Source organism: Vombatus ursinus, unplaced genomic scaffold (genome assembly GCF_900497805.2).
Source record: "Vombatus ursinus unplaced genomic scaffold, bare-nosed wombat genome assembly UNPS02014884.1, whole genome shotgun sequence".
NCBI classification, from domain to species: Eukaryota; Metazoa; Chordata; class Mammalia; order Diprotodontia; family Vombatidae; genus Vombatus; species Vombatus ursinus.
This window is the reverse complement of record NW_020954662.1, coordinates 3986446-4014404: the sequence shown is the minus strand read 5'-3', so window position 1 is coordinate 4014404 and position 27959 is coordinate 3986446. Positions and strand designations below refer to the sequence as shown.

Here is a 27959-nt window from a genome sequence, read left to right as displayed (position 1 = left end):
GGCTTGTTGTACGCCATTTTCCTCCATGTACTCTATGATCTGAGTAAACTGGCTCACTTGATGTTTCTGCATCCATTTCCCACCTCCATGCCTTTGCCAAGGCTGTATCCCACTCTTGGAATGTACTGTTTCCTGCCTGCCACCTCTTAAGAGGACTATCTTCCTTCCAAGATTAGCTCATGTTTCCTCTTACAGGAAGCCTATTCTGATCTCCCAAATTGCTGGTGTCTTCCACCAGGAAATTACTTGGTATATATATATATATATATATATATATATATATATATATATATATATATATATATTTGTATTTGACTTCTCTGTCCCCTATTCCCTTTCTCCCCGCAAATACAATGTTAGCTTCTTTTTTCTTTTCTTTTCTTTTTTTTTTTTATAATGTTAGCTTCTTGAGGACAGGGACTGTTTTGTTTCTATCTTTGTATTTCTAGCACCTAACTTGGTGGCCTAGGAAAAGTAGGTGCTTGATAAACTTTTATCAAATGAATGAATGAATGAATTTAACCCAACACTCTCATTTTACAGATAGGGAAACTGAGACCCAAAGGGGTACAACTTGCTCATTTAGGTAACAAGGGGCAGACCAGGGATTTGAACCCAGACCATCTGACTCCAAATCCATTACTCCTGAATCCTGCTGCCTCCCTTGTCTTAGGAGACTCGTTTCCAAGATATCGATTTCCATTTGAACAAACACACACCACGGGCAAATTCTGAAACTGATTGCAACTTTAATCTGATGTAGAAATAATTAATTTCTAACAATAAATATAAAAAAATAATAAATTAATGGCACAAAAAAATAACCCACAAAACACCCTCCTTTGTGAGATTAACACTGGCAGACTAGTGACCATCATTGATGGGAGTGAGGCGGGAGGCCGGAACAAACGGAGAGGGAGGAAAAGGAAGACCATCCCTCGGAAGTTTGTGACATGTGACCATGCAGGCTGGCCAGCCTGTTTCCTCCCAGACTCAGGAATGTCAGATACAGGACCCCTCCCATCCCCCCACTGTCTCACCCCCAGCAGGGTCCCACACAAACACACTCTCTACAAAGTACAAAATATATAAAATAAAAATACAACCCAATGAAACCCTTACAGGCCACAGCCAAATAGTACTTTGGGCTGGAGGTTGCAGGGAAAGTAGGAAGGGATAGTCCAAATCACAGAAAATGGTAGAGAAAGAGAAAGCCACTTCGGGGCCACTGAGGCCCCGAAGTTAGTTTGTCCATTCATCTGTGGTCTGGTCTCTATGGTGTTGTTTGAGTTTTTAATTTTTTCAGTCTGATTCAAACTCTTTTCTCTTATAAAGAGTGAATAGGGAGGGGATACCCCTTTCCCATGGGGATGGTCTAGGCTTGGACCACCCCTCCCCACTGCCTTGTGGGTAAAAGTAGCCCACGGAGCAGTTTTGGAAATGCCACAAGTCAGGGATTTGCTTTTCCCCGAAAGTACAGTTAAGTGCTTGATATCTTTCTCAGAAAAGCAGAAGAAGGCTGAAGAGAAACCTCAAACAGGCTGTCACCCCAGTAGTAATCTGGCCTGGGGTAGAGGCATCAGACACCCCCAAGCAAGGGGTTGGGAAGCCCGTGTACACAGATGCATCCTGGGGGCAGCATCGATGAGGAACTTCAAACATCTAATGAAAGGGGCATCCTTGCACCTGGGGCAAGGGAAGGATGATACAGGGGCCAGCAGGGTGGCTATGCCCCTCCTTGATTAGCAGCCAGTCTTCCTCCAGGAGGGAGGAGGCCATGGTTTGTTTTAATTCTGAGTTTCTTCAAGTATTTTCCATTTGTCCCATCAGCTGTGGAGGAGGATGGAGGGACGTGGGACTGTTTTTCCTCCCTGGACCCATCCTCCTGTCCCACACTGGGTGGCTCTGCTCAGATGGGAATCCCCACGGCGTTCACTTGCTCCTTAAGACCCAGGAGGCTGTAGGCAATTCGCTTCTGGTGGCCAGGCAGGCGGACCCCGATCCTCTTGATGTCGCTGTGCAGGAGGGAGGGAGAGAGGGAGAGTTAGGGACTGGAGGGAGGGAAGGAGGGAAGGAAGGTTTGGAAGAGAAGGAGAAGTGGGAACTGGAGGGCAAGATGAGGATTTACGGAGCTGTGGGAGGGAGGTAGAGGTCGGGAGAAGGGACCTGTGGGAGGGAGAGAGGGAGTGTTATGGCACCACAGAGAACCACAGACCCTTAGAACCAGAAGACTTTAGAACCCATAATGTCCAAACTGGAAGAGATCTTAGAATAGAGAATCAAAGTTAGAAAGAATCTTAAAATAAAGAATATTTAGAGGTGAAAGGGAACTTAGAACATAGGATGTCAGAGCCAGGAGGGACCTTAGACCATAGAATAGCAGATCTCGGGGTCAGGGAAGGAGTATCTCAAAAGAGAGAATGTCAGAGCTTAGAGGAAACTTACAACTTAGAATGTTAAATATGAAAGGAACCTTAGAACATAAAAAGTCAAATCTTAAAGAGATCTTAGAACATAGAATGTTGGAACTGGGTGGGAACCTTAGAACACGATATGTCAAAGCTTAGAGGGACCTTAGAATTTACAATGTCAAAGCTGTAAGGAAGCTTAGAACATAGTAAGTCAGAGTTTGAAGAGACCTTAGAACACTGAATGTTGGAGCTGGGTGGGCCCTTAGAACGTAAGATGTCAGCACTTGGAGGGTCCACACTTCTATTAGAAAACAGAACTTCAGAGATGGAAGGGACCAGGGAATGCAGAATATTGGAGATGAAGGGGGCCTTGGAATACAAAATGTCAGAACTGGGAGGAAACTTAGAAAATAACTATTCTTCTGTGGGTTAGGAAACTGAGCCCCAGAGAGGGACGGTGTCCTCATTTGGGCTCCTGCAGGGACCGCAAACACTGATTTCTGACTGTCATTTCTCCTGGATAACAAACCCGGAGAAACTTGGGGGTGGCAGGGGCGGGGGAGAGAGTCATCTGAATGTCTCCATGTGTGGCTGGAATGACTGGTGGCCCAAAATAGGGGATGCCCACGACAGGGAACCCCAAGGGAGTTACCCAAGCCCCTCCACCCGCAGATGTCACCACTCTAGGTGTGGTTTCCCAGAATGAGTCTTGATGTCTCCCCAACTTGCCCTCACTCTATCCAAGTGATCTCAGAGCACTTAACAGGAATAACCAACCTTCCCAGTTTCTCCCTGGGGCATTTCCTTCTACCCACTATATAGGGAGACAGAGGGCACAGAGAAAAAATTCCTTCATCTGATCACAAAAGATACCCCAGGCTCTCAGAGATACTCAGGTCTCAGTCTGGAAAACCCAACCTTTCAGTCCAGATATCCATGAATGATCAGCTATAACTCTTCCTCTTTCTGAAAGGCTCTTGGCCTTCTCCCAGCCCCCCCTCCCCCCTTTTCTTATTCCTGTTCCCCTCTGCCCCTGTGTACAAACCTGCTCCTGCTCCCCCAAAGTCCCAGAGAGGATTTTTTATTATGGTCTTTGTTACTCTCCCCTGCCGCCATCATCACCCACGAGCCCCAAACAGATGAAAACACCCAAGTTTTTATGGGTCCAGGCTCTGGGTTGTTAAAAGAGCTAATTATATGGTATTTGCTTCTATTTGCATCTCTTAAGACATGATTTTCCCACAGGCTTTGGGAGCTACCAGAGAGGTGTGCTAAGCAGGGAAAGGTAGACCCAGACCTCAAGACAGAAAGGTCTAGGGATCAGGGCGGTCTGTCACTCAGGACTCAATCTCTGTCCCATCCCAGGAAGACCATTGCCCTCCTAGAGGCCCCAGAACACATGCCACTCCTTTCCAGCATACAACTATGGCTATTAGAAAGAAATTTAGACAGTGTTCTTCACAGAACCTAGATCTCGAGGGGGTCCCAACAGATAAGGAAACCGAAGTGAAGGCAGATGAAGTGACTTCCCCAAGATCACGCAGGTAGTAACATTGGACGGGGGATTTGAACCCAGGTGGTCTGTCTCCAAAGTGCTGACATACATCAGGGAGGGGAACCAATGCTTTCTGCACATAGTAGGTTCTTAATAAGTACTTGTCTAATTGAATTGAACTTGTTGATGAAATAATAGGATCATAGACTTAGAACTGGAAGGTCATCTGGCCCCACAAGCCATAGTGCGGGCAGGATAAAGTCTGTATGGCTTTGGTCACATGATTCCTCCCCTCTAGGCCTCCTCTTCTCTGCAATGAGGGACCTGGATATGACAGACTCGAGACTTTCTCCATGCTCTGACATCCTGTGTTCTAAGGGCCCTCCCAGCTCTGACATCCTGTGTTCTAGGGCCCTCCCAGCTCTGACATTCTGTATTCTAAGGACCCTCCCAGCTCTGACATCCTGTGTTCTAAGGGCCCTCCCAGCTCTGACATCCTGTGTTCTAGGGCCCTCCCAGCTCTGACATTCTGTGTTCTAGGGCCCTCCCAGCTCTGACATTCTGTGTTCTAAAGGCCCTCCCAGCTGTGACATTCTCTGTTCTAAGGGTCCTCCCAGCTCTGACATTCTGCATTCTAAGGTCATTTTTTAGCTTTGCTATTCTATGAAAGGATTTGTGTGGTGGAGACTAGTAACTAGATCCAGATCCTCCCTCCTGAGTGCTCCCCTCCCCCACCTTCACTATCCTAAGCATGTCAATGCCATTTCCTTATATGATAGCTACACCGGACTCTTGTCCCCATTTTCTTCCAGAGACAAAGGGGTGATCTTATGGTTAGGCCTCCAACCCAACAGCTTTAGCTCTAAGAGTCTATCTATCCCTAGGCCCTGTCCAGGGACAGGGGAACTGGTGCCCAATCTAAGTCTACTCCTGCCTCAGTTTCCCCATCCAGAATCTAGATAAGTTTCTGCCTTGCCTTGGCTTGTTAATAAAACTGTGTCATCAAAAGAAAGGAGTCAGAGGAGAATGAGTCATGAGGTTCAGGTTTTCTCAGTGCCCGGTACAAATAGGAGTAGGGGGAGGAGAGCTTGGAATAATTTCATGAATTTAATCTAATATTTTAATTTTAAATGATCCCAAACTCATCAAACCAAGAGATGACTGTTCATGGGAAATCAATTAGCAAAGGGAACCCAGGGCTATTTTGGGATTCTTCCTGGAGGGTACATTTCCTGTAAACCTTTTTCTGTTGACCTCTTCGGACAGGAATTGTCTTTTTTTTCCGGGGGTGAGTGGGGTTGGCGTACAGTAGTTTCTCTCCCTCTCACAAACAGGATTTGGAGCAGAGAAAAAGAAGAACCCTGGTGAAAATCAGGAGGAAGATATGTATAGAAGTATAGATCTCAGAGAAACCTTAGAATATAGAATGTCAGAGCTGGGAGAGGTCTTAAAGCATAGAATGTCAGGGCTGGGGGTCTTAGATGTCATCTAGTCTAAACCTCTTATTTTAAAAAAGACAGGAGCTGAGGCACAGAGAGGAGATGCCTTGCCCATGAACAAATGGCCCCCAGCACCTCTCTCCAGAAGCAAAATAAAGTAATTCCCACTTCTACCTCTTCCAGAGCTCCCTCCTCTCCTCGCCTTAATCTAATTAATTATCTTCAATCTCTCAAGTTTATCTCCCCCTCCCCCTGGTACACCCCCATCCCAAGCTATTTCCCACCACAGGCGATCCCTTGGGGAGTGAGAGATGAGACCCAAGTAGGGTCGCTTCCAGCTGCCTGGCCAAGAAGATGTCTTAAGTGGCTTTCCTGGGTGTCCCCCGGGGAAACACGTGGACCAGCCCAGATCTAGGATCCAAGGCTCTAGTTCTCCCCTCTGACCTCATCGACTGATTCCCAAATCCCTCTCGGGGCCTGTTTTCCAGGCAAGAGGCCTGTTCTCATGGAGACCTCTGACCTCTCAGAAATTGGGCTGCTTAAATAGTCATTTATTTTTAGAGGCACAAAAGGCCACTAAGGGTGATTTCCCCCGCTTCGGGGGTGGGTTAGTAGAATTCTCCCCTTACCAGATCCCACCCTTCAAAGGAAGCTGGCCCCAGGGGGATGGAGTCTATGGATGGCCCTGTTCCCAAGTGCCTGGCCATGCCATGCCGGGAAAGGTCCCCCATCCCAAAACCAGAGAGAAAGATGCAACTCTTCCAAGATGTCCTGTCAAGGATCCAAACCCTGAAGCTGTCAGGAACCTGGCCAGGGGCTGGGAAGCTTAGAGGGAGAGGGATCAGAGAATTTAATTTAGAAATGGGAATAGAGAGAGAGAATAAGAGAGATAGAAAGAGACAGACACAGAAAGACAGAGACTGAGAGGCAAAATAGAGAGAGAGAGAGAGAGATCTTCATTTTCTAAGAATGGGATGTGAGCCATTTTAGCTCTGAATTAAAGGGACAAAATGTAAGACTTACAATTCAGAGAGATTTCAGGAATCATCTAGTCCAATCTGTCCCCATTTTACAGATGAGGAAATTGAGGTCCAGAGAGGGCAAGTAATTTGCCCAAGGGCACACAGGTAATAAGGATCAGAGGCCACATTTGAATCCAGGTCTTATGATTTGCACCCTATCATGATGACAGCCAGTGTGCCCAGCAGATCCGGCCTCTCTCCTTCTCCCTGGGACCTCTGAGAGGGCAGAAGCCAGAGACAGAAATGGGGGAGAAGGGAGGCTTTGTTTCACTGGATGGTTTGGAGGGGGCAGGAAGGCAGGGAGGGGCCCAGGGATGGGGAGCAGGCATTAAGCCCAGCCTCAAACAACTCAGAAACCAGATGAAGCCGGTTTCCCCAGTCACTGCCTCTGCTCATGGCCCTGCTCCAAGGCTCCTTTCCCTGAACCACTTCCCCTGTGGGCTTGGGCAGCCTCTGAGACAGAGACAGGAGAAGCAGAGTAGATGGAAAGAAGCTGGACTTGGAACAAGGGCATCTGGTCCCAGCTCCACAACGAATTAGCCTCGGGACTGTGGGCAAATTATTTCCCCTCTTGGCTCCTCAGTTTTCTCCTCTGCAAATTACTAAAAAAGCCCTAACATTCCTTCACAAGTAACATCCCACGTTCCAAGGCCCATCCCAGCTCTGACATCCCACGTTCTAAGGGCCCTCCTCACTCTGACATTCCGTATCCTAAGGCCCCCTCCCAGCTCTGACATTCTGTGTTGTAAGGGCCCTCCCAGCTCTGACATCCTGTGTTGTAAGGGCCCTCCCAGCTCTGACATCCTGTGTTCTAAGGGCCCTCCCAGTTCTAACATTCTGTGTTCTAGGGCCCTCCCAGCTCTCCCATTACATGAGTCTGGAGGCTTCTGTTCTGGGGCCAGGTAACTGGGATCCAAATCGCCCTGCTTCCCCTTGACCTCCGAACCCTCAGGACCCCCCAGCAGTGGGCGTCCGAGCTAGGTCCCAGCCGGTAAGCCAGGCCGTGGGAAGGGACACTCACTCATTGGTCATCTGCACCACTTTCTCAATGGCGTTGTAGCCTGACGACATGAAGTGCTCTGTGTATTGGTGCATCTTGATGGACTCCAGCCACTCGGACACAGTGCGGAAGGGAATGCCCTCGGAGCCGCTCGTGCTGGGCAGTCGGATGGACACCCTGGAACAAAGCACCCAGCTGAGGCCCACGGGGGTGAGGGTTGGGCCCTGGGGCGGGGGCAGAGGAGCCCAATGGCTATAGAAGAGACAATGTGCTCTCACCAGGAGCTCCATGGCCTAGGAAACCACTCCACTGACTACCCCTGCACCGCTCTCTTTGTGGTCACCATTGCCCTCTGGGTGTTATGTCCTCCATTAGAATATAAGCTCCTCAAGGGTAGGAACTGTTTCACTTTGGGCTTTGGATCTCCAACAGCACACTGCCTGGCATGCAGTAGACACTTAATAAATGTTTGCTGATTGATAGGCTGGGAGTTGGAAGATGTTTCCAGTCCAAGCTCCAATATTAACCTGCTGAGTGACTTTGGGTAAATCCATTCTTCTTTCCGGGCCTCAGTTTCCTCATATGAGAAAAGAGGGGCATGGCCTAGCCCTAGGTGGTTGGTAAGGTACCTCCCAGCCTCAAAAATCTCCGGTCCTATGCTTGTATCCCCCTCCTAGCTTCCTTCCTATGGCTGGCATGGGCCTGCTCAGCCCAGCATGGTCTCCAGGGGGAATCCTCATACCCAGTGAAGGAAGCCTGCATCAACAGCCAGTGCCAAAGGGCTGCCTGCCTTGGGTTCTGCCCTGCAGGCGGCTCCCAGCCATTGCTCTCCCCCTGGGGCGCTTCCACCCTCCTTGGCATAAGTTGCTCTTGGCACAGCCTCTGATAGTACTCTTACACTACTTCTTCCTGCCTCCCTAGAAGCTAAGGAGGAGGAGGGCGTCTAGCTCCTTCCTCAGAATAGGTGGTCCATGTGCCCAGCCCCAAAGGCTGGCTCCTGCCACCTGCTGAATATGAGAGAGAGCTGTTCCTGGCAGCTTCTGCATCCTCCCAGGCAGCTGGCCAGCTATGCACAGGGGCTTTCAGAGGCCATGAGCCATGGAATTAGGGCACTGCCACCCTGTGATTCCTCAGGATCTCCCCAGAGGCTTACCTGGGGTCAAAGTCTGCCAGGGTCTTGAGAGACTCAGGGGCCCGGATGAGTTTGTCCAGGATGCTGACAATGTCAGGGAACTTGGGTCTCCGTGCCCGCTCCTGCAGCCAGCATTGCATCATTAGCTGGTAGATGGCTGAGGGGCAGTCCATCGGAGCTGGCAGCCGGAATCCCTCATTGATGGCTTTCATCACCTGTGGGGGGCAGGGTGGGTGGGGAGGGAAAGAAAGAGAAGGCACGGAGTTTTAGAGCTTTGTGGAAAATGAGCAAGACCAAATGGGGAATCCCAATCCCAGGACTCGGGTGCAAATCCTGCCTCTGTGACATTGGGCAAGATATGATTCTCTCTGGGCCTCAGCTTCCTCGGCTGAAAAATGAGAGGGTTGGTCAAGAGGACCTCTAAGGTCCTTTCCAGTAATATACTGTAAGTATATGTGCGAGCTTAAAACTGCACAAAAACTTTTGGGACACCCTGTGTATGTAAGTACCTATTATTATTAAGCACCTATTGCATGAAAGTCTCTGTACTCAGCCTAAGGCTCCATTCCTCAGCATTGGGGAAATGAAGGTAAAAAAGTGACCCGGTTCCTCCCCTTATGGAACTTACAATCTAAAAGGAAGGACAAGACCTCCATTCTCTATTTCCACAAGCATTTATTAAGTGCTTGTTGTATGCAAGGCTCCATTCTTTAGCACTAGGGATACAAAAGTGATAAGCAGACATGAGGAGGTCATGTGTTACAGGCATGGAGGCCTACGCAAGGTAGGAAGGGGCAGCATGAGGTGAGGGAATAGATAAGACCAGAACAGAAAGAAGGTGGGCCTTTCTCACTCTGGAAGGCCCCTCCACTGCCACAGTCCCATTCTTCCTCTGGCGACTTCCTCCCCAAACCTCCCTGTTGAGGAAGGGCCCAGGCCCACCATCCTTTGCTCCTTTCCTGGCTCAGCTTCTGACCCTCTGGACTCCACCCCAGCCTTGCTTTTCATCTCCCTTTTGTGTGTTATTTTCCACTGTTAGAATGTAAGCCCCCAGAGGTCAGGAACTGTCTCTCTTTTTGCCTGTATCCCCAGCTCTTAACACACTACCACGTCTAGAACATAGTAAGCACTTAATAAGTAGGGAGGTGGTGAAGATGCTTCTCAACCTCTTGCTGAGGTCCAGGCAGAGGGAAGGAAAGGGTCATTCTGGAGGCAGACCTCAGTCCCAGTGCCTTGCTGAGCTCAGCAGAGTTTGGGGGGCTGAGCCATACAGATGTCTCTAAGAGAGTGATGGGAAGAAGGGTTCACAGTGCTATCGCCTTAGAAGATCCAACTTTGAATCTGGCTCTGCTATTTCCTACCTGTGACACTTTGGACAAAGAAGCCTCCGGAGGCTGATCTATATAAGTTGCAGTATCTCTTGGCTCTGCATAAATTCTATGAACTTCCCACAGCCTTTGGAGGGTTTGAGCCAGGACGCTCGGGGCGCACCGGGTGCCCAGACACCTACCTCGTGGTTGGACAGCTCCCAATAGGGTCGTTCTCCGTAACTCATCACCTCCCACATGACGATGCCGTAGCTCCACACATCGCTGGCTGATGTGAACTTGCGGTAGGAGATGGCCTCGGGGGCTGTCCATCGGATGGGGATCTTCCCGCCCTGCAGAGGACAGCCACAAGGGCTCTGTGACGGGACAGATACAGGATGCCAGGAGGCCAAGCACTCCAGCATCAAACTGAGGAGAGGGGTGAGGGGGCCCGGGAGGAAGGGAATCAATCCTCCTTTGGACTTATTTCTCAATGTTCTTTGCTTGGTTCATTTCTACTTCACCAGGCACATTCCTGAATGTGGGATGAGGGAGGTTTTAACGGCACTGCTGCCAAAAGCTACCATTAAATACCTCAATTCAACTCTCTGTTCCTCTAGGTTCCACTTATGAAATAAATGGTTTGGATTTGGAGTCTCTAAGGTTCCTGTTCCAGTTCTGCCATTCTGTGTTCTAAGACCCTTCCTAACTCTGACATTCTGTGTTCTAAGGACCTTCTTTGCTCTGATATTTTGTGTTCTAAGGGCCCTCCCAGCTCTGACATCCCATCATCCAAGTTCCCTTTTATTCCTAACATATTATGGCTATACAGTCAGGAAGCAGGAGATCTGGGCCCCGTTTCTTGACATTTTATGTAACCTGAACATTATTTAACACCTCCCCCATGCCTCAGTTTCTCCACCTAGCACACCTCCCTCCCAGGTATGGTGTAAGCATTAGCAGATAGGAAAGTTCTTTGAAAATCCACATGGTCTGGTGGATAGTTTTCTCAGCTTTCTGTAACAAGGTAGGTCCCTTAGCCCACCAGGAGATCAGAGCACTGGCTCTGCACAGACGTGGCCCCTTCCCACACAGTGCCCGGGCACCCCCAAGCTCACTCACACTGGTTGTATAGGTGGCCTCGGGGTCATCCTCCAGGACCCGAGAGAGCCCAAAGTCGGACACCTTGCACACCAGCTGACTGTTGACAAGGATGTTGCGGGCGGCAAGGTCCCGGTGCACATAGTTCATGCTAGCCAGGTACTTCATGCCTGATGCGATGCCCCGTAGCATGCCCACCAGCTGGATCACACAGAACTCGCCATCCTTCTCCTAGAGGCACCAGAGATGGTGGGTTAGTGTGTGAGAAGGCAAGCAGACCACTCTAAGCCTACGTGTGCCTCTGCCATGGTGTGCCTGGGACACCCAGTCCTCCCCTGACCATAGTATAGACCCCAAGGACTCACCCGAAGGAATTTGTCCAGTGCGCCATTCTCCATGTACTCCGTTATGATCATCATGGGCTTATCTGTGGATAAAGGAGAGCTATTGTGGGGAAAACCTTCATCTAGGTAGCAAAGTGGATAGAGCTGTTGGATCTGGAGTTGGGAAGACCAGAGTTCAAATCCAGCCTCAGACACTTATTAGTTGTGTGACCCTGGGCAAATCACTTAACCCCTACATGCTTCAGTTGCCTCAACTGCATAATAGGGATCCTCAACCCATGTCCCCAGTGAAACAGGGCTAATTGCCATCCCTTCTCTGTTCACTCTATTTCTTACACATAGCATATAACTTTCTCCTACCTCCATTCTTAACCTCTCAAATTTCTACCCACCCTTTAAGGTCTATTTCACCCATTCAATTAGTAAGTTGAAAAACATCTGTTAAGTGCTTATTTTCTATGCAGAGCACTGTATTAAGGGTTAGAGGAACATAAGATAAGTCCGTGCCATCATGGAGCTAATAAGCAGAAGTGCCACCTTCCCATGAAGTCTAGGTGGTGCAATGGATAGAGTACTAGCCCTAGCATCAGCAAGACCCAAGTTCTAATACTGCCTTAGATATATACTATCTTGTGACCCTGGGTAAATCACTTTCCCTCTCTGTTAATTTTTTTTTTTTTTTAGTGAGACAATTGGGGTTAAGTGACTTGCCCAAGGTCACACAGCTAGCACATGTCAAGTGTTTGGTCTGAGGCCAGATCTGAACTCGGATCGTCCTGACTTTAGGGCCGGTGCTCTATCCACTGCACCACCTAGCTGCCCCCACTTCCCCTCTCTGTGACTCAGTTTCTTCATCTATAAAATGAATGGGCTTGGACTTTTGGCCTCTAAGTTCATAATTGATGATCCCAAGAAGTTATCTTTTCTTTGACCCTTATGCAGTATACTGCATTATTTATTCACTGTCCATCATGCAGTCTTCTGTTTTATCATTATTTTTAACTAGCACCACATTCATGACGTGCACATGCATATACGTGTCCACCATATGTCTTCTGCTAGGTTCTACGCTCATGGGGGCTCCAAGTGTGTTATAGCTATCTTTGTATTTTCTTCCAGAAATGTTAGTGAATGAAAAGCAATTTGGTATATCAGAGGAAAAAAATCCACTGCATTTGGAGTCAGAGAGCTGGGTGTGAATTCCTTCCTGGGTAATTACAACCTTAAGCAAGCCCCTCATCCACCCTGGGCCTCCATTTTTGTACAGGAGGTTCCTAAGGTCCCTTTCAGCTCTCGGTCCTCAATACTCCTGAAAGTGAGTGAATTCGGGCTCCTTCCTCAGCATCCCTGCCCCCCAAACAAGGTAGGGGGTACTTACATTTGGAGACCACTCCCTCCAGGTGGATAATGTTGTGATGGTTAAATTGGCCCATGATGCTGGCCTCGCTCAGGAAGTCCACCCGCTGCTTCTCCGTGTAGCCTGCCTTGAGGGTCTTGATGGCCACAGGTACTTCCTTCTTCCCTGAAGCCTTCAGTGACCCCTTAAAAACCTCCCCAAATTCACCTGTTGGGAAAAAAGAGAGGAGAGAAGGCTGAGCAATTGCAGCCCTACCCTGGGTTCTATCCAGGACAGAGGCTGCAGGGAGGCAGCTGGGACTCTGGGACCTAGTTATCATCATCCACCATGTTCTATCTCTCAGTACCATTGTTCAGCTAGGCAGAGAAGTGGTTAGAACACTAGACCTGGAGTCAGGAAGAGCTGAGTTCAAATCCCACTTCAGGCATTTATAAGTCACTTAACGGCTTTCTGCCTCAGTTTCCTCATCTGCAAAATGGGGTTAATAATAGCATCTACCTCCTAGGGTTGTTGTAAGAATCAAATGTTTGTAAAGTGCTTAGCACAGTGTCTGGCACACAGTAAGCGCTACATAAATGTTAGCTATTACTAGCTATATTATTTTTACTTAGCATCTTTCTGCCTCGGTTTTCTCATATGTAAAATGGAGATAAAATACGTCTATCTCACAGGGTTATAGCTGTTGTTGTTGTTGTTGTTTCTAACCCCACTGGGGGAATGGACAGCAGAGTGGAAAAAGCACTGAACCAAGAGTCAAAAGCCCTGGGTTCAAGTCTTGTCTCTGCCATTTACTAGTTATGTGACTTCTCTGAGCCTCAGTTTCCTTATCTATAAAATGGGAGGGGTGGCCTAGGTGATTTCCAAGGTCCCTTCTAACTCTAAATCCTATGATTACAATGAGAAACATGGTACAGAGAAAAGAACATTTCATCTGGAGTAAGAGGAACTAGGTTCAATCCCCAGATCTACTACTTGTGAGCTGTGTGACCTTGAGGAAGTTACATAACGTCTCTGGTCATATGTCAAATGAAAAGGTTAACCTAGATGACCTCTAGATTTATGATCCTATGAATTTATGAAAATCCTTTCCCATCCCTGTGTCTTCCCAGCTCTGACATTCTGTGTTTTAAAGCCCCTCCCAGCTCTGCCATTCCCTGTTCTAGGGGTCCTCCCACCTCTGACATTCTGTGCTCTCATCATTGAGGTTCTCTGATTCTAAGCTGGAAGAGAAGAGAGAACATGGAACAGGGCGGAAGGGAGGAGCATTCCTTCACCTGCACCAATCACTTTCTGCCGAGTGACACAGGAGGGGTGGATTTCCGTGGTGAATTTCAGCACGGCCTGGTTGGGGTCCTCATAGGTGTGGGGATCCACATAGGTTTTCAGGGGCTTCAGTTGTTCTAGAGAGGGGAGAAGAGGTGTGGGTGACATTATGCTTGGGAGGTTGAGCGAGGCTAGGGGAAAAGACAATAGACCCAAGATTTCTCTGACTTGATTCAGTGTTTCTCCCACACTGAGGGTCAATCTCATTGGCTAGAATGGGGGGGGGGGATTTGGTCGGTGGGACGAGGGGGGATGAGGGAGGGGGAAGCTGGTCAGAGGAGACTGACCAGAGGCCTGACCAGAGCTGGAATCAGAGCAGTCTTTGGAAAGAAGAGTGGAGCTAGATTATAGAAAGGGAGGTAGCGATTTACCTGATTTGGAGAAGTATACATCCTCAGATGACTGCCGGGCTCTCATGTTCTTTCTCCTGAAATTGCAACATTGACCAAAGTTGGGGCAGGACATGGCCTGGCCTAAGGGCCCTGGCTCTGTGTCCCACACCCTATCCACCCCTTCTCTTGGGAGGAGGAGAAGGATGGGGAAATTCTCAAGAGCAAACTGCCATGTGCCCATTTTTATTCTCACCACCTTCACTCCTTATGACCCTCTGTTCCCCACTAAGTGGCCATAATTAGACCTGGGATCATTAGTCCTAATTAGCCTTTCTGGCCCAGGTGAAATGTCCATACACAGACACTTCAGAAATGATGATGACAAGTTTAATTAACAAGTAGGACTAGCCCTGGGCATGGCCTCTCTCACTCCAGGCCAGAGCCTAGGCTTGGAGGCCCTTGTGGCCATTCCTCTGGGCATCTCAGGCTTGCTGAGTCAGACAGGGGGCCCTGGGCATAGGAGGGAAGAAAGACATATGCCCAAGATTGGCCAGAGCAGCAAGAGGAAGTGAGAAAGAAGGTGTCGTGTCCGATTTCTGCCCTGAGAGGATGAGAGTAAAGGGACCTGAGAAGTCATTAGTATAACCCTTTCATTTTACAGATGGGGAAACAGAGGCATGGAGGGGTTAAGGAGACTTCCACAACAGTCACATAGCCTGGAGTGGGATTTGAATCTAGGCCTTGCTGACTCTAAGCTCAGTGCTCTACCCATTATACTACATTGCCTCACTCCTAACCAGTGTAACCCTGGAAAAAAACATGTTATGACTCTAAATCTTCATTTCTTCTTCTGTCAAATAAATGTGATAACCCTTGCCTATCCCCACAGAAGTGTTGGGAGGAAAGGTCTTTGTAAACCTGAAAACATTGCGGAAATGTGAGCGAATATTATCTATTCATCATTTATCATCGTTATTATTACCTTCGGTGGACAAAAAGTCCGGCCAGGGCCAAGGCTAGGAGCAGGATTAAGCCACCCAGTATCCCACCAATCACGGCCATATTGCTTGAACTTTCAGTAGCTATAAAACAAGGAGGGAAGAAAACAAACCAGAGTGAGGAGGGAAGGAAGAGGGTTTCTAGGAATCCCCCTGTCCCTCCTCTCTACCGGGCTCACACTGACAGACAGATACCAGAGCCCTAAGGCTAGCCAGGCCCCTACTCCAAGTAAGCTTCAGGATGCAGAAAGAGCTCAAAGTACTCTGGACTCACTCAAGTGGGCCCTGCTGTCCACCTCTCCTTCCCATTTCCATTCTCTGCAGGGACTTCTAAGTTCCTAAAATCTACTGAGACCCCAGGGCCAGTCAATGTTAGGTTACCAGGGTCTAAGTTTACTCAAAATAAGAGGATGCCATCATCTCTTAAGTGCTTTGAGATCCTTCTAAGTGTTAAGGTCATAGCTATCCACTTTGAAGGGAATCTCCACGCTGATGTCCAGAAATCTCCTCCCACATTGCCCCTCAGGGCTCCCAACTCACAGAGGGTCTGGAACTCATGTACTCTGCTGCCTGCACCCTGGCCCTCCTGTGTTAGGGCCTGGACCTGGACCAAGTAGGTGGTATCTGGCATCAGGTCATCCAGGGTTATAGAGAAGTCCTCAGTCCGTCGAACATTGTAGCTGTTGGTGTCTTTCTATGGGGGGAAGAAGAGGGTGGTATGTATTCAGCTAAGCAGTCAGAAGGCACAGGGCTAATTCCTGGGGAGCCAGGCATCCCCCAACAGAAGCCATCAGGTGCAAAGAGTACAGAGAGATGCCATCTCCCCTCCCTGCAAAAAAACATTCCCCTATAGCAGAATCCCAAATGCTCAGTTTCACTGCCCTCTTTATCCTCAGACAGAGCACGAGGGACCTGGGTAAGGAGATGAGCCCTGGTCGCATCTGCTGCCAGGAGGCTGATAACTAGAACAGGGTCGCATCGCCTCTTGGAGTCTAATTCTCAGAAAGGCAGTGGGGGGATGAGGAAAGAAGAGTGGGTTTGGGCTCAGTCTGGGTTCAAATCTCTGTTCGATTATTTACAACTTGTGGGGCCTTCTATCTTTGGACATCAGATTTGTCCTTGGAAAAGTTAGAGTGTTGGACTAGATAATGGTAAAGTCTGCTCTAGCTCTGACATTCTAAATTCTAAGAGACCTTCCAGCTAGGACATTCCATGCTCTAATGCCTTTCCCAGCTCTGACATTCTGTGTACTAAGGCCCCTCCCAGCTCGGACATTCCACGTTCTAAGGGTCTTCTAGGACCCAGAATGGGTAACATCTCTTTGGCACTAAACCATGAACTAAAGTGGGCCTTAGCTCGTGCTATGAGACTCAGGGGGTTGTGCCCTTCCAGTCTCCTGGGGGAACCCAGAGGCAGAGAGCCCTGAGACACAGTTACCTTCTTATGGTAGGTGACCTCATATTTCCAGACCCGGCTCTGCTGCCTCAGTGGTATAGTCCAGGACACAGTCAGGGAGGTTGTGCTGCGGCTGTCCAGCTTCACTTTGGGGGGCTCTGTGTGACACATGAGTGACAGAGTCCTAAGACTCAGCCTTGGGGCGATGAACGGGAGGGGGCAGGACAAGCCCAAACAGTGAACCCAGATGATGACGACTCCATATCCAGGCTTCTCTATCAGACTCCTCCTCTCCCCTGTACTTGTCTCTCCCTGCCTCATACCACAGGCTCCCCCCAGACCTATGCCCACCTTCCATTGGCCACCATGCCCTCCTGCCTATCCTAGAGTCCAACAGCAATATAAGTTGCACCCCCGGGTATAAGTTGTACCCTTTGCTAATCCCTGTACTGGAGCCACACCCCAGGGGTCTCACCAGTCTGGTTGATGCTGACACTGGCTGTCCGGAAGCTCCGACTGGGCACGAGGCCTGAGACGCCATTTCGGGCCTCCACAGCGAAGGTATAGTTAATGTGGGGCTCCAGGTCACTGACAATCAGGCTGTTGCCGGACAGTCCATGGGGGGGCTGGGAGTAGCGCACAGTGGTCTCACAGGGCTGGCACTCCCCAGTCTCAGGCCAGCACTGCTCACATGTGACAGTGTAGGTGATATCTTCCCGACCTCCTGTGTCCTGAGGGGGCTTCCAACGAAGTTCCACCTTGGCCCCCAAGCCAATAACAGTGAGGTGGTGAGGAGCAGATGGAGGACCTGGGCACAAATAAAGGCCAGTCTTTGAGTTCCAGACAAGAAGGCTGAGGACTCTGAGTCACAGAGAAACAGGCATGGAGCTTGGCTGCCAAGCCAGGATGTACCTTGGGTTCTAACACTGGTACAATCTCCCTCTCTTTCACACGACCGTACATGCCCAGAACTCATGCAGCTCACATTAGTGTCATGGAAAGGTGGCTAGAGTTGGAGTCAGGACATCTGAGTTAGAATCCTGACTCATTCTACTACTACCGGTGTGACCTTGGGCAAGTTCATAGAACGTCAGAGCTGGGAGGGCCCTTAGATGTCATTAGAACATCCTCCCCAGCCCTATAGTTCAGACTCGCCTGCCTTCCCTCACCCCAACGATGATGGTAACTTACGGGTACAGGGCATGGACGAAGGGTCCTCTGCAGCCCGGAAAAAGCCCTCTTCACATTCGCAGATTGTGGCCCCCTCGGGGGATGGCAGGGTATGCAGGGGGCACTGGCTGCAGGCGCTGTCTGAGGCATCGGATTTGAAGGAGCCAGGAGCACAGGCTGCAGGAGAAAGCCAGCGGCCAATTAGAGCTCAGAGACCTCTCCAAAGAGCTGCTGGGTCTCAGATCCTTCCTGCCCTCTTCCTGGCCCACCGATCCTCTCTACCCTAAGGCAATGTGATGAAGTAGGCTGAGTGCTGGACTTGAAGAAGTCTAGGAACCGAGGAAGATTTTGGTTCCAACCCTGCCTTAGACACTTAACTTGCCCAGTGTGACCCTGGGCAAGTCACTTAACCTCTGCCTCAGTTTCCTCAACTGTAAAATGGGATAATAATAGCATCTCCCTCCCAGGGCTGTTGTGAGGATGAAATGAGGTATGATTTGTAAAAATTTCTTAACATAAGGGCTGGAATATAGTAGGTATATATAAATGCTTAATTTCTCCCTTCTTAAGACCACCTTGTACCAGGGCAGTTAGAACCATCTCCTAACCAGTTTCCCAGGCTCCAACCTTTCCACCCATGATGTCCCACACAGGATGCTAGAATAACCTGAATACACCACACTCTTTGCAGGCATCTAAACAGGGGCGCAGAAGTCCTCAGTAACTACAAGATAAAGTTCAAACCCTTTGGCCTGTCATTCAAACCCCTTCCCGGTCTGGCCCCAACCCATCTTTGGAGCCTCATCTCACCCAACTTCTGTGAAAGAACCTGCCACTTTCTAGAGTGGTCTAACTGTACCCCTTCTCCCAGCCCCCAGCCCAGATCCCAGAACGTTAGCAATGCTAGGAGCCTTGGGCAGGCACTTTCTTCCGTGGAGAGGAAAGGCCAGCCAGGAGAGGTTGAAGTGTCTTATTCAAGGTCACACGGATGACAAGAGGCAGAGTCAGTACCCAGACATCCTATTCCAAGTCCAGTGTTTTTCAATCACTCAACATTGCCCCAGAGAGCTGGAACTAAGAAGCTGGCTGCTTGCCAAGGTCTGTCTACTAACTCATGTTGGCACAGGCCCTCTTACCTTCACTCTGACCCCATGGGACCTTCTTCCCCAGCCCACCTTAGAAGCAACACTGGATTTGGAGTCAGCGCCCCCGGGCTCAAACCCCGACTCTGCTTCTAAATACGTGGGTGACTTTAAACAACCACTCTGGGCCTCAGTTTCCCTCTCTGTAAATGATTTACAGTAGATGATCTCTGAGGTTCCGTCTAGCTTTGAGTGCCAGCTTTTAAGTCACAGGGCTGGCCTGCCAGTCTGGGGGCCAGCCAGCTGTTTCCCTGTAGAGGAAACAGGAGTAATCACATCCCTAAAGTTTTTTTCCCTGAGGAATCCGCTTCCCCGGGGTGCAGAGGGATTTCCTTTGCTCACCAGGGCAAGGAAGTGGCTCTTCCTTCCCTCCTCATGGAAGGTCCTTTCCTGGAATTTGGAGCAGTCCGGTTTTCTGCACCTGTTTTTTTTGTCTCCCATCTTATCCCACTTAGAGCACCGCCTACCACCCCATCCAGCCGCTTTCCAAACACAGCATCCTTTAGTCTTAAAGGCAGACAGCTGCCTAAACACACCGCCCTGGCTGAACTTCTGCCCTGGCGGGGTTGGGGGGAGGGATGCTTCCTCCAGCAAGCCCTTTTCTCTCCCTAGGACTCAGTTTCCTCATCTATAAAATGGGGGAGGGGAGTTTGCACTAGATAAGGTCTTAGGTAGCTTCCAGCTCTCAGTCCTATAATCCCACAATTCCTTCTGACAAGGTCTCTCTCCCCTGGACATTTCCCCAAAACTTGCTCCCTAGTACCAACCCCTTAAGTTCCACTGTTCTCTTAAAACCATGGTGCAATCTGGGAAACATGCTCTTTTCCACAACTCATGTGTCTCTGGTGGGCCTCAAATATCCACAGAAAGGGACCTGTGACCAAAGTCAAACTGCTGGTTCATGGCAGAGCTGAGACCAGAACCCAGATCCCCTGGCTGCTCCCAGGCCTCCCTCTCTCCCCCTCTCCCTTTCTTTCTCTCTGTCTCTCCCTTCTCCACCCTCTCCATTCTCTCTCTCTCTGCGTCTCTGTCTCTCTCTCCTCCTCCCTCCTTCCCTCTCCCTTTTAATATCATCCAGTCCTCCTCATTTGCAGATAAAGAAACTGAGGCCCAGAGAATAGGTGGAAGTTACTTGCCCAGAGGCCATCCAGGTAGTCCGTGGCATAGGCAAGATTTGAACCCAAATCCTCCACACCCTTCCTGTCACCTTGCCAGGATTCTTTTCATTCCTTCATTCAACAAACAGATATTAAACTGAGGAAGGCAATGGGGCTGGAGGCTGATACAAGTTTATGCCAGATCCTGTCCCTACCCTCAAGGAGTTTCCAATCTTAAACCTTTTTTTGCATCATGGATCCTTTCTCAGAACTATGTTTCTAAATGCGTGAAATAAAATCCATCGGATTACAAAGGAAACCAATTATGCCAGAGTACAATTATCAAAATATGAAAAAAACTCAAGTTCAAAGAGCCCAGGGTAAGGACTCCTGATCTCATCTAAGAGGGAGATGACTCCAGATAACCATCCTATACAATGTGGCTTGGTTGATACCTATAATGCACAAGATTATAACTAGTGGAAAGGTGCAATAGTGGAAAGGTGCAATGGGAGGCTTCCTTGCGAGCTGGGGTGGGGTGGGGAAGGAGGATTCAGATGAGGATGCTTCAGGGAACACCCCGGTGAAGTGTTCTGGGGGACAATGGAACCCATGGCTTTGACTCAAGGGCTCAAGGCTACCCAATGTTGGGTTCTGAAGGGAACAATGGTGTGCTTCTTTTCCAGGGGAATGTGTATCAGGCTGGCATCCTGCCAGAGACAGGTCCCATTTCCTTTCTTTCAACTCCTGTTTGTCTCTGACTGCCCAAGGACAGTCTCATGCCTACTCACCCACTCTATTCCCCAGTCAGAAGACTTGGAGGCAGACCCAAAAGGAAGAGGTCAAAGGCTAGAGTGTGAGGGAGCCCACAGGTCCTGGGGCTAGGGAATCTACATTCAGCTTTCTGAGATAACTCCATGATTGGTCAGGTCCAGGACAAGGTCCGGAAGAGGCTGGCAGCCCTTTCGGGCATGTAAAGGCAGAGTACTGCCCAGGCCCCAGCTGCTTATCCATCCAAACTGCTTTCTCATGGACTGTGTGGTCACCAGGCCCTCCCACCCCTGTCTCCTCAGAGGGCAGGATTATCAGTGATTTGAGTTGAGAATGGCTCATTGCTGCATGCCCCACCCCACATCTCCCCTTCAATATTTAGTAGCACATCCTCAGGGGAAATCTCTCCAAATTCTTTCTTTCCCCACTGCAGGCCAGTGGGAAGGCCACGCCTCGGGTCTTTGGGGCCCGGGGAATTGAGGACTTTTTGTTCTTGATACCCCCCTCTCCTTTTCTGCAGAGGGCATAGATCAGGGCAGAGGAGGAGAAGGGATCAAGCTAGGGAGGGGAGGGGATCAGGGCAGAAGAGCAAAGGGGATCAGGGCAAAGGAGGAGAAGGCATCAAGCTAGGGAGGAGAGGTGATCAGAGCTGGGGAGGAGAGGGGATCAGGGGTAGAGGGAGGGGAGGGAATCAGGGCTACGGGGAGGAAGGAATTTGGATCTGGACTCTGGTATTTTTTCAAACTGTGCAAATATTTTCAGCAGGAAGCCATCCAGCCTGCTATGGGATATTTGCTTCCCCTCTTTGCCAACCAGAGAGCCAGAAGTCAGGAAAATTGAGACCACGAAAAGCTCAGCTGTCCTAAGTCTGCTGTCTCAGGCTCATCACCCCTCCTGTTCTGCCCTCCCCTCTGCTGGACACCAGGAGTTGGGACATTTTCCTAGTTATTGAGGGCGTAGAGGGAAAAGAGGAATTTATCTGAACATATATCTGTGGTTATCTATCCTCTTCGGGCCTCATCGCCTAATTCAGGACATTAGCCAGCCTGAAGTTTCCCTGGAGCCCAAAGTTGAGCTTTATCTCTCATTTTCTTTCTTTTTTTCTCTTTCTTTCTTTTCTTTCTTTCCTTTTTTCCTTCCTTCTTTCCCCAGCCCTGATCCCCTCTCCTCCCCTTCCTAGCCCTGATTCCCTTTCCTCCCCAGCCCTGATCTCCTCCTCTCCTCAGCCCTGATCTCTGTTCCTTCCTAGCTCTGATCCCTTCTCCTCCCCAGCCCTGATCTCCTCCCCTCCCCAGCCCTGATCCCCTCTCCTCCTCAGCCCTGATCCCTGTTCCTTCCCAGCTCTGATCCCCTCTCCTCCCTTGCCCTGATCCCCTCTCCTCCCCTCCTCAGCCCTGATCCCTGTTCCTTCCCAGCTCTGACGCCCTCTCCTCCCCAGCCCCGATCCCTTCTCCTCCTCTGCCCTGATCTATGCCCTCTGCAGAAAAGGGCGGGGGGGTGGGGGTGGGGGGGTGGGGTAATCAAGAACAAAGAGTCCTCAACTCCCCAGCACCAAAGATCCGAGATGTGACCTGCCCAGCCCACTGGCCTGCAGTGGGGAAAGAAAGAATTTGCAGAGATTTCCGCTGAGGATGTGCTACTAAATATTGAGGAGGAAGGTAAACAGGGCGTGTATTCACCTGACAAGAATGCACAGGATCTGGCTGCTTGCATTATTCTCCTGCTCCCTCCCTCACTACTCACCAACCCCCCCCTTACAGGTGAGGAGTTGAGGCTGGCTGAGGATGAAGGGTATAAGGGGCCTATCCCCACGTTGAGTTCTCCAAACCCTTGAGACCAGGAAGCTTCTTCCTTATCCCTCCAACACCACTCCCAAAGGACCGAGATCTCAAAGTGCCTTGAGAACCTCCTCACTGTCCAGTGTGGGACGAGCCAGCCAGTGGACTGGTGCCTGCCCTCCACAAGCCCACATTTTCCAGCCAAGCCTCCTATGACTACCCTCCACATCTCTGTTGTTGTTCAGTCATTTCTCAGTCGTGTCTGACTCTCTGTGACCCCACTTGGCATTTTCTTGGCAGAGATACTTGAGTGTTTCACCATTTCTCCAGCTCATTTTGCAGATATGGAAACTGAGGCAGAAAGGGTAAAGTGACTTGCCCAGGGTTACACAGCTAGTAAGTGTCTGAGGCCAGGTTTGAACCCAGGGAGGAGAGGTCCCACGCTCTATCCACTGCCCCACCCAGCTGCCTTCCGCATCTCACACATCTATCATCTCACTAAACTGAACAAACTCTCTGTCCCTGTGGAGCTGACAACCCAGGATCTCATCTTTCTAATGTACTTATCATGTCATTTGTTGTTGTTCAGGCGTATCTGACTCTTTGTGACCCCCTGGACCAATTATCACATAATTACTATCGTGCATTAATACTAAGAGACGTCTGACCATAGATGGCCATCCTTGGAGTCAAGAAGAGTTGGGTGAAATCCTACTCTGACATATGCTAGCTATTGTAAGACTGGACTGGTCCCTTCCACCTTTCAGGGTCCCAGGCAGCTCTCTCAAACTAGAGGCTGCAGAATGCATTGCTCTTGATATTCATCTTTGGAGAGAATCTTCATACCGGGAGCTGACCAGCTATGCAATCACCTATGAAGTCCAGCCAGCACCTGTCCCTCTTCCCTCTGTGTTGGCCAAGACCCCTATTAGATTGGGAGCCCCATGAGAGCAGGGGCTGTCTTATTGCAAGGAAAGAAGGAAACAAGCATTTATTAAGCACCTACTGTATGCCAGGCAGTATGCTAAGCATTTTACAAATATTATTTCATTGATCCTCACAATAAGCCTGAGTTAGGGGTTGTTATTATCCCCTTCGTACAAATGAGGAAACTGAGGCAGATGGAGGTTAAGAGACTTGCCCAAGGTCACGTCGGATTCAAACTCAGGTCTTCCTAACTCCAGGCCTATTGCACTATCCACTGTATCTTTGGACATTGTGAATGTAGAAATTTATTTTGCTTGTAACTATTTGTTACAAGGTGGAAGAAAGTCTGTATCTTCCATAGCACTGAACACAAGGCTCTGTACACATTAAGAGCTTGTTTAATGAATGAATGGATGGATGGATAGATGAATGGATGGATGAACAGGACATTGGGGTATAGTAACAGAAACTCCAGATTTGGAAGCTGATAGCCCAGGCTTGTATGCTGGCTCTGCTTTCTGCCTTTGTGAGCTTAGCCAAATCACTTTCTCTCTTGGGGCCTTTGTTTCCCCTTCTGTAAAATGAGAGGGTTGGAGTAAATTATTTCTAAGGTACTTTCTAGGCCTAACATCTTATGGTCCTAGAAATGAATGAATTAAACCAAGCCTTCAAGGCCCTTCAAGGGAAGGTCTGGCCTTGGCCGGCCTATGAGGGACGGACTCTCAGTCCTTCCCCCAGAGGGTCAGTGATAGCCCCTCACTCACTTGAGCAGGAGCTTTAGCACATTGACAAAGATGGCAGCCCTGGGCCAGGCAGGGTAGGAAAACTAGGGCACAGCTTCACCTGGCCTTGCACCCTGGTTTTTCCAGTTTGTCAGATGCCCGCCCCCAAGGTGGCGCTGCTGGGTGACTCAGGGGCAGACACCCTCTGGACTGATGCAAGGCTCAGGGACCCCTCCCATCCTGAGGCCACCTCCCAGCCCAGTGGGGGGGGAGTTGTTGAGGTCACAGGGTCAAAGGTTAGAGTAGCAATCCACCTCCCAATGCCCTCCCCTGAGGAAGCACCAGACTGTCAGATGGAGCTGTCCTTGCCATGCCAATCCTGGCTCCCAGCCGAGGAAGAGGGATGCCAGGGACTGGACTTTGTCCTGCCCACAGATGGACAACAAGCTAGTGACCTTAGAGCCACTGACCTGACAAATAAGGGGCAGGCTGATAACCGAAGCTGCGCAATGCTGAAGAATTCCCCTGGCTCCCTATTTCCGTCCTGCTCTAAGCTTGACCTACAAAGTTTCTCTCTCCATTGGAATTTTTTTGGGGGTGTCTCCTAGTAGGGATTCCTACCATAGACCTGGAGTTTAAACTGGTGGTAGGAGAGCATGAGAAGAGCCTTTTATGCACACCCCAGGAATTCTCCCTCTCCTGTGCATTCTTTGATCAACTAAGGTGAGATAAGGAGGCTGCCCTCCGCCTCCGCTCCATTTTGCTTTCCCTGACTGGTTTTATCTCCTGTTTGCTTTCTCTCTTCTCCTTCCTTCCGCTGGGCTCTGAGGACTCACTTATCTCTGGGTCATGAAGGGAGAGGTGAGACAGGCCCTGATGCCTAGACACAGTCACCAATGGCCCTGTTTGCCAGTAACGCGAGCTCCGTGGCTGGCCTTACGGGCCAAACACCACAGTCACCCCAACAGTGGAGAAGCCCCAGGTCAGCACCCAGGAAGGCTGGGGAGGAGCTCCTCTTCAGCCAGGCCTTTATTAAGCTATGTGAAAGGCACTGGGAGAGATGGGGGGACAAATACTCCCCAAAGTTACTTCAAAGAACTTAAATTTCACAAAATAACATTGCATATTTAGAGCTGACCAAGACCATAGCTGGAGGCTTGGGAGCTTCCAGTGCCTTGAGAAGGTCTGGTGAAAAACTGACATCTCCCCCAGTCTTGGGAAAACAAGCCACCACCGACTCCACCAAGTCAAGACAGCTCCTTCCTTACACAAGGCCACGAGCCAAGAACTCTCATTTTAGGGGTGGATGGGAGGAGAAGGCAATTGGGGTGAGGTGACTTGCCCAGGGTCACACAGCTAGTAAGTTTCTGAAGCAGGTCCTCCTAACACCAGGGTCAGTGCTCTATCGTCTGAGCCACCTAGCTGCCCCCAGACAAGAACTCTAGATGCTAAATTGGCTTGCTCAAAATCAAGAGTTCAAAAGTAGCTATACTGGGATTGGAACCCAAGTGTCCTGACTCCCAGAGGGTATAAGATTTGGATATATCCTGACAAAAGGTAAAAACAATGACTTTTTGAGTTGGCTGTGGCAGCATTTCCTTCCATTTCCAAGGTGCTGGATGATCTAGGCCAAACCTCTTTACATTACTAGGGCTCTGATCCCTCAATTACAAAATGTGAGGGTGTTAGGTGAGATTATTTCCAAGGACCCTCCCAGCTCTGACATTCTGTGTTCTAAGGGCCCTTCCAGCTCTAACATTCTATGTTTCTTCCAGCTCTGACATCCCATGTTCTAAGGGCCCTTGTAGCTCTGAAAATCTATGACTCTACAAAAACAAAAATGTCAATTTCCCAGCCAAGACTGGTGAGGGCAGTCCTGGTTTAACTGAGATGTCCTCTTGAGTATCCTCCTAACCCAGTCATAAGGAAGGGCTCTGATGTCCCCCAAGGGGAGAGGCTGAGGTAGCCCTGTAACTCTGGGACCCTTGAGGAGGTTTTGAGAACATTCCCGTCCCAGCCCTGGCCCCCTCTCCCATCAGACCTGATTCGGGTCCAACAGCTGCCAGGCTCTGCTCTCTGAGGATGGTACCGCCTGCCACCTGTTCACCTGACCCAGCCTGCTCCCACCCCCCAGAATGGCGCCATCATGGCCCCCGGCCGGCCAGGCCTTGCTGATGCCAGCACAGGAAGCAGAGACAGACAGAGTAGCCCCCAGGGGAGAAATAAAGAAGTCAGGTAGAGTTTCTCCAGTATCTCCCTTCATTCTAGCTCCTCCATCCATCAAACAAAGCCATCAGATAGAAGACGGGGAGTGGGAGTGGTTGGGGGGGGCAGGGTGTCATTCCTTACATAGCTGGCAGTTCTCTGGGAAAACCTGCCCTCCCACTGCCCCCCAGAGCACCTGAGGAGGGGCACAGCAAGCACTGAGCTCCCTGGCCACCCCTCCCAATTAACCCTATCTTGACGCCCCAGGCTTCTAGGAAACCCTAGGCAATCTGATTGTCAAAGTATTCATCCCTAAGTAGGAGAAGCTTCTCCTACCAGTGAGGATGGATCCCATGGCTCATACACCTGCTTTGCCAATGAAACGCCTAAATGAAGTCAGGCTCCTCCCCTTCCCTTCCACTGAGCCTAGGATGTAGGAGTGGAAGGGGCATTAGAGACCATCAACTCATTTTACAAATAAGGAAACTGAGGCACAAAGAAGGGGGCATGATTTGCCCAAGGGTGCAGAGATGAGATCTGGGGCTCTCTCCACTATGCCACACTGAGCTCTTTGGCCTCAATCAATCCTGAGAGCATAGATTTAGATAGGGAAGGAATCTTAGAGACCACCTAATCGAACCTCCCCCATTACACAGATGAGGAAACTGAGGTCCCATTAGCACAAGGCTGGGGAGCAAGCACCTGCATCGCCTAAGGGAGGTCCCATAGCAGGGGAAGGGACGGGGTGGGGAGGGGGAGGCAAAGAGGGGAAGGGAATTGGCAGCAAAGTAGAACTATAGCCGGACAGGAAGGGAAAGAGGGCTGGCTCCATTCACAGCTTCCTTTGCTACTTCCTCAAGGAGGGGGGGAGTTTTCCCCGGCCACAGCCAGCCAGCCCATCAGCCCATCTGCCCAGAGTTCCCAGCCTCATTTTCTTCCACCCCAGCACCCTTCCCTCAGCCAGCCTTTTACCCCCTCCCCCACTGATCCATCCTGTCCCCTTGAGTTTTCCCCATTGACCCATTCCTGGCTTTCCAGGATCTGCCCTCCCCAGGCCTAGCCACAGGAACCAGGGCCCCTTCTGGAAGGGAGGAAGCTTCTCGGGGGAGACTTGGGGCAGTGGAAAGAACACTGGGGTGGGAGCCAGGAAACACCTGGGGTCCAGTCTTGGCTCTGTCCCCTTATTACCTGCATGACCCTGAGCAAATCACTTCCCCTGTGGCCCTTAGTGGGTTAGAATAGAGGATCTCCAAGGCCGCTTACGGCAAAACGAGAGGGACAGCCCCAGGGAGGGTAGGAGGCAGGACCTGGGGCCCCAGGGCCCTCCAAGGCAATGGCTGGGATGGAAGAGGCAGATGGGAAAGCAGCAGCCGGCATCTGCCAAGTGGGCCTAAGGCTCTGAAATCAAAGTCCTTCCCAATTCCCTCTAGCACCTCCCCACTCAGAACACACACACACACACACACACACACACACACACACACACACACA

At 50.0% G+C, this 27959-nt stretch overlaps 1 protein-coding gene across 1 annotated transcript in view; it reads right to left on the bottom strand.

The window, feature by feature from the left end:
- Window positions 1-729: 729 nt before the first annotated feature.
- Window positions 730-27959, bottom strand: part of EPHA2 (EPH receptor A2) — a 40188-nt gene continuing 12958 nt past the window's right edge. The window contains exons 4-17 of the mRNA XM_027842722.1: window positions 17848-18003; window positions 17132-17464; window positions 16699-16814; window positions 15802-15955; window positions 15246-15345; window positions 14303-14358; window positions 13883-14008; window positions 12630-12815; window positions 11273-11334; window positions 10929-11138; window positions 10010-10159; window positions 8521-8714; window positions 7389-7544; window positions 730-2015 (exon numbers count right to left, since the gene is read on the bottom strand). Coding sequence (XP_027698523.1) covers window positions 1910-2015; window positions 7389-7544; window positions 8521-8714; window positions 10010-10159; window positions 10929-11138; window positions 11273-11334; window positions 12630-12815; window positions 13883-14008; window positions 14303-14358; window positions 15246-15345; window positions 15802-15955; window positions 16699-16814; window positions 17132-17464; window positions 17848-18003 — 2105 coding nt within the window. The 3' untranslated portion in view covers window positions 730-1909. The remainder of the gene's footprint in view (window positions 2016-7388; window positions 7545-8520; window positions 8715-10009; window positions 10160-10928; window positions 11139-11272; window positions 11335-12629; window positions 12816-13882; window positions 14009-14302; window positions 14359-15245; window positions 15346-15801; window positions 15956-16698; window positions 16815-17131; window positions 17465-17847; window positions 18004-27959) is intronic.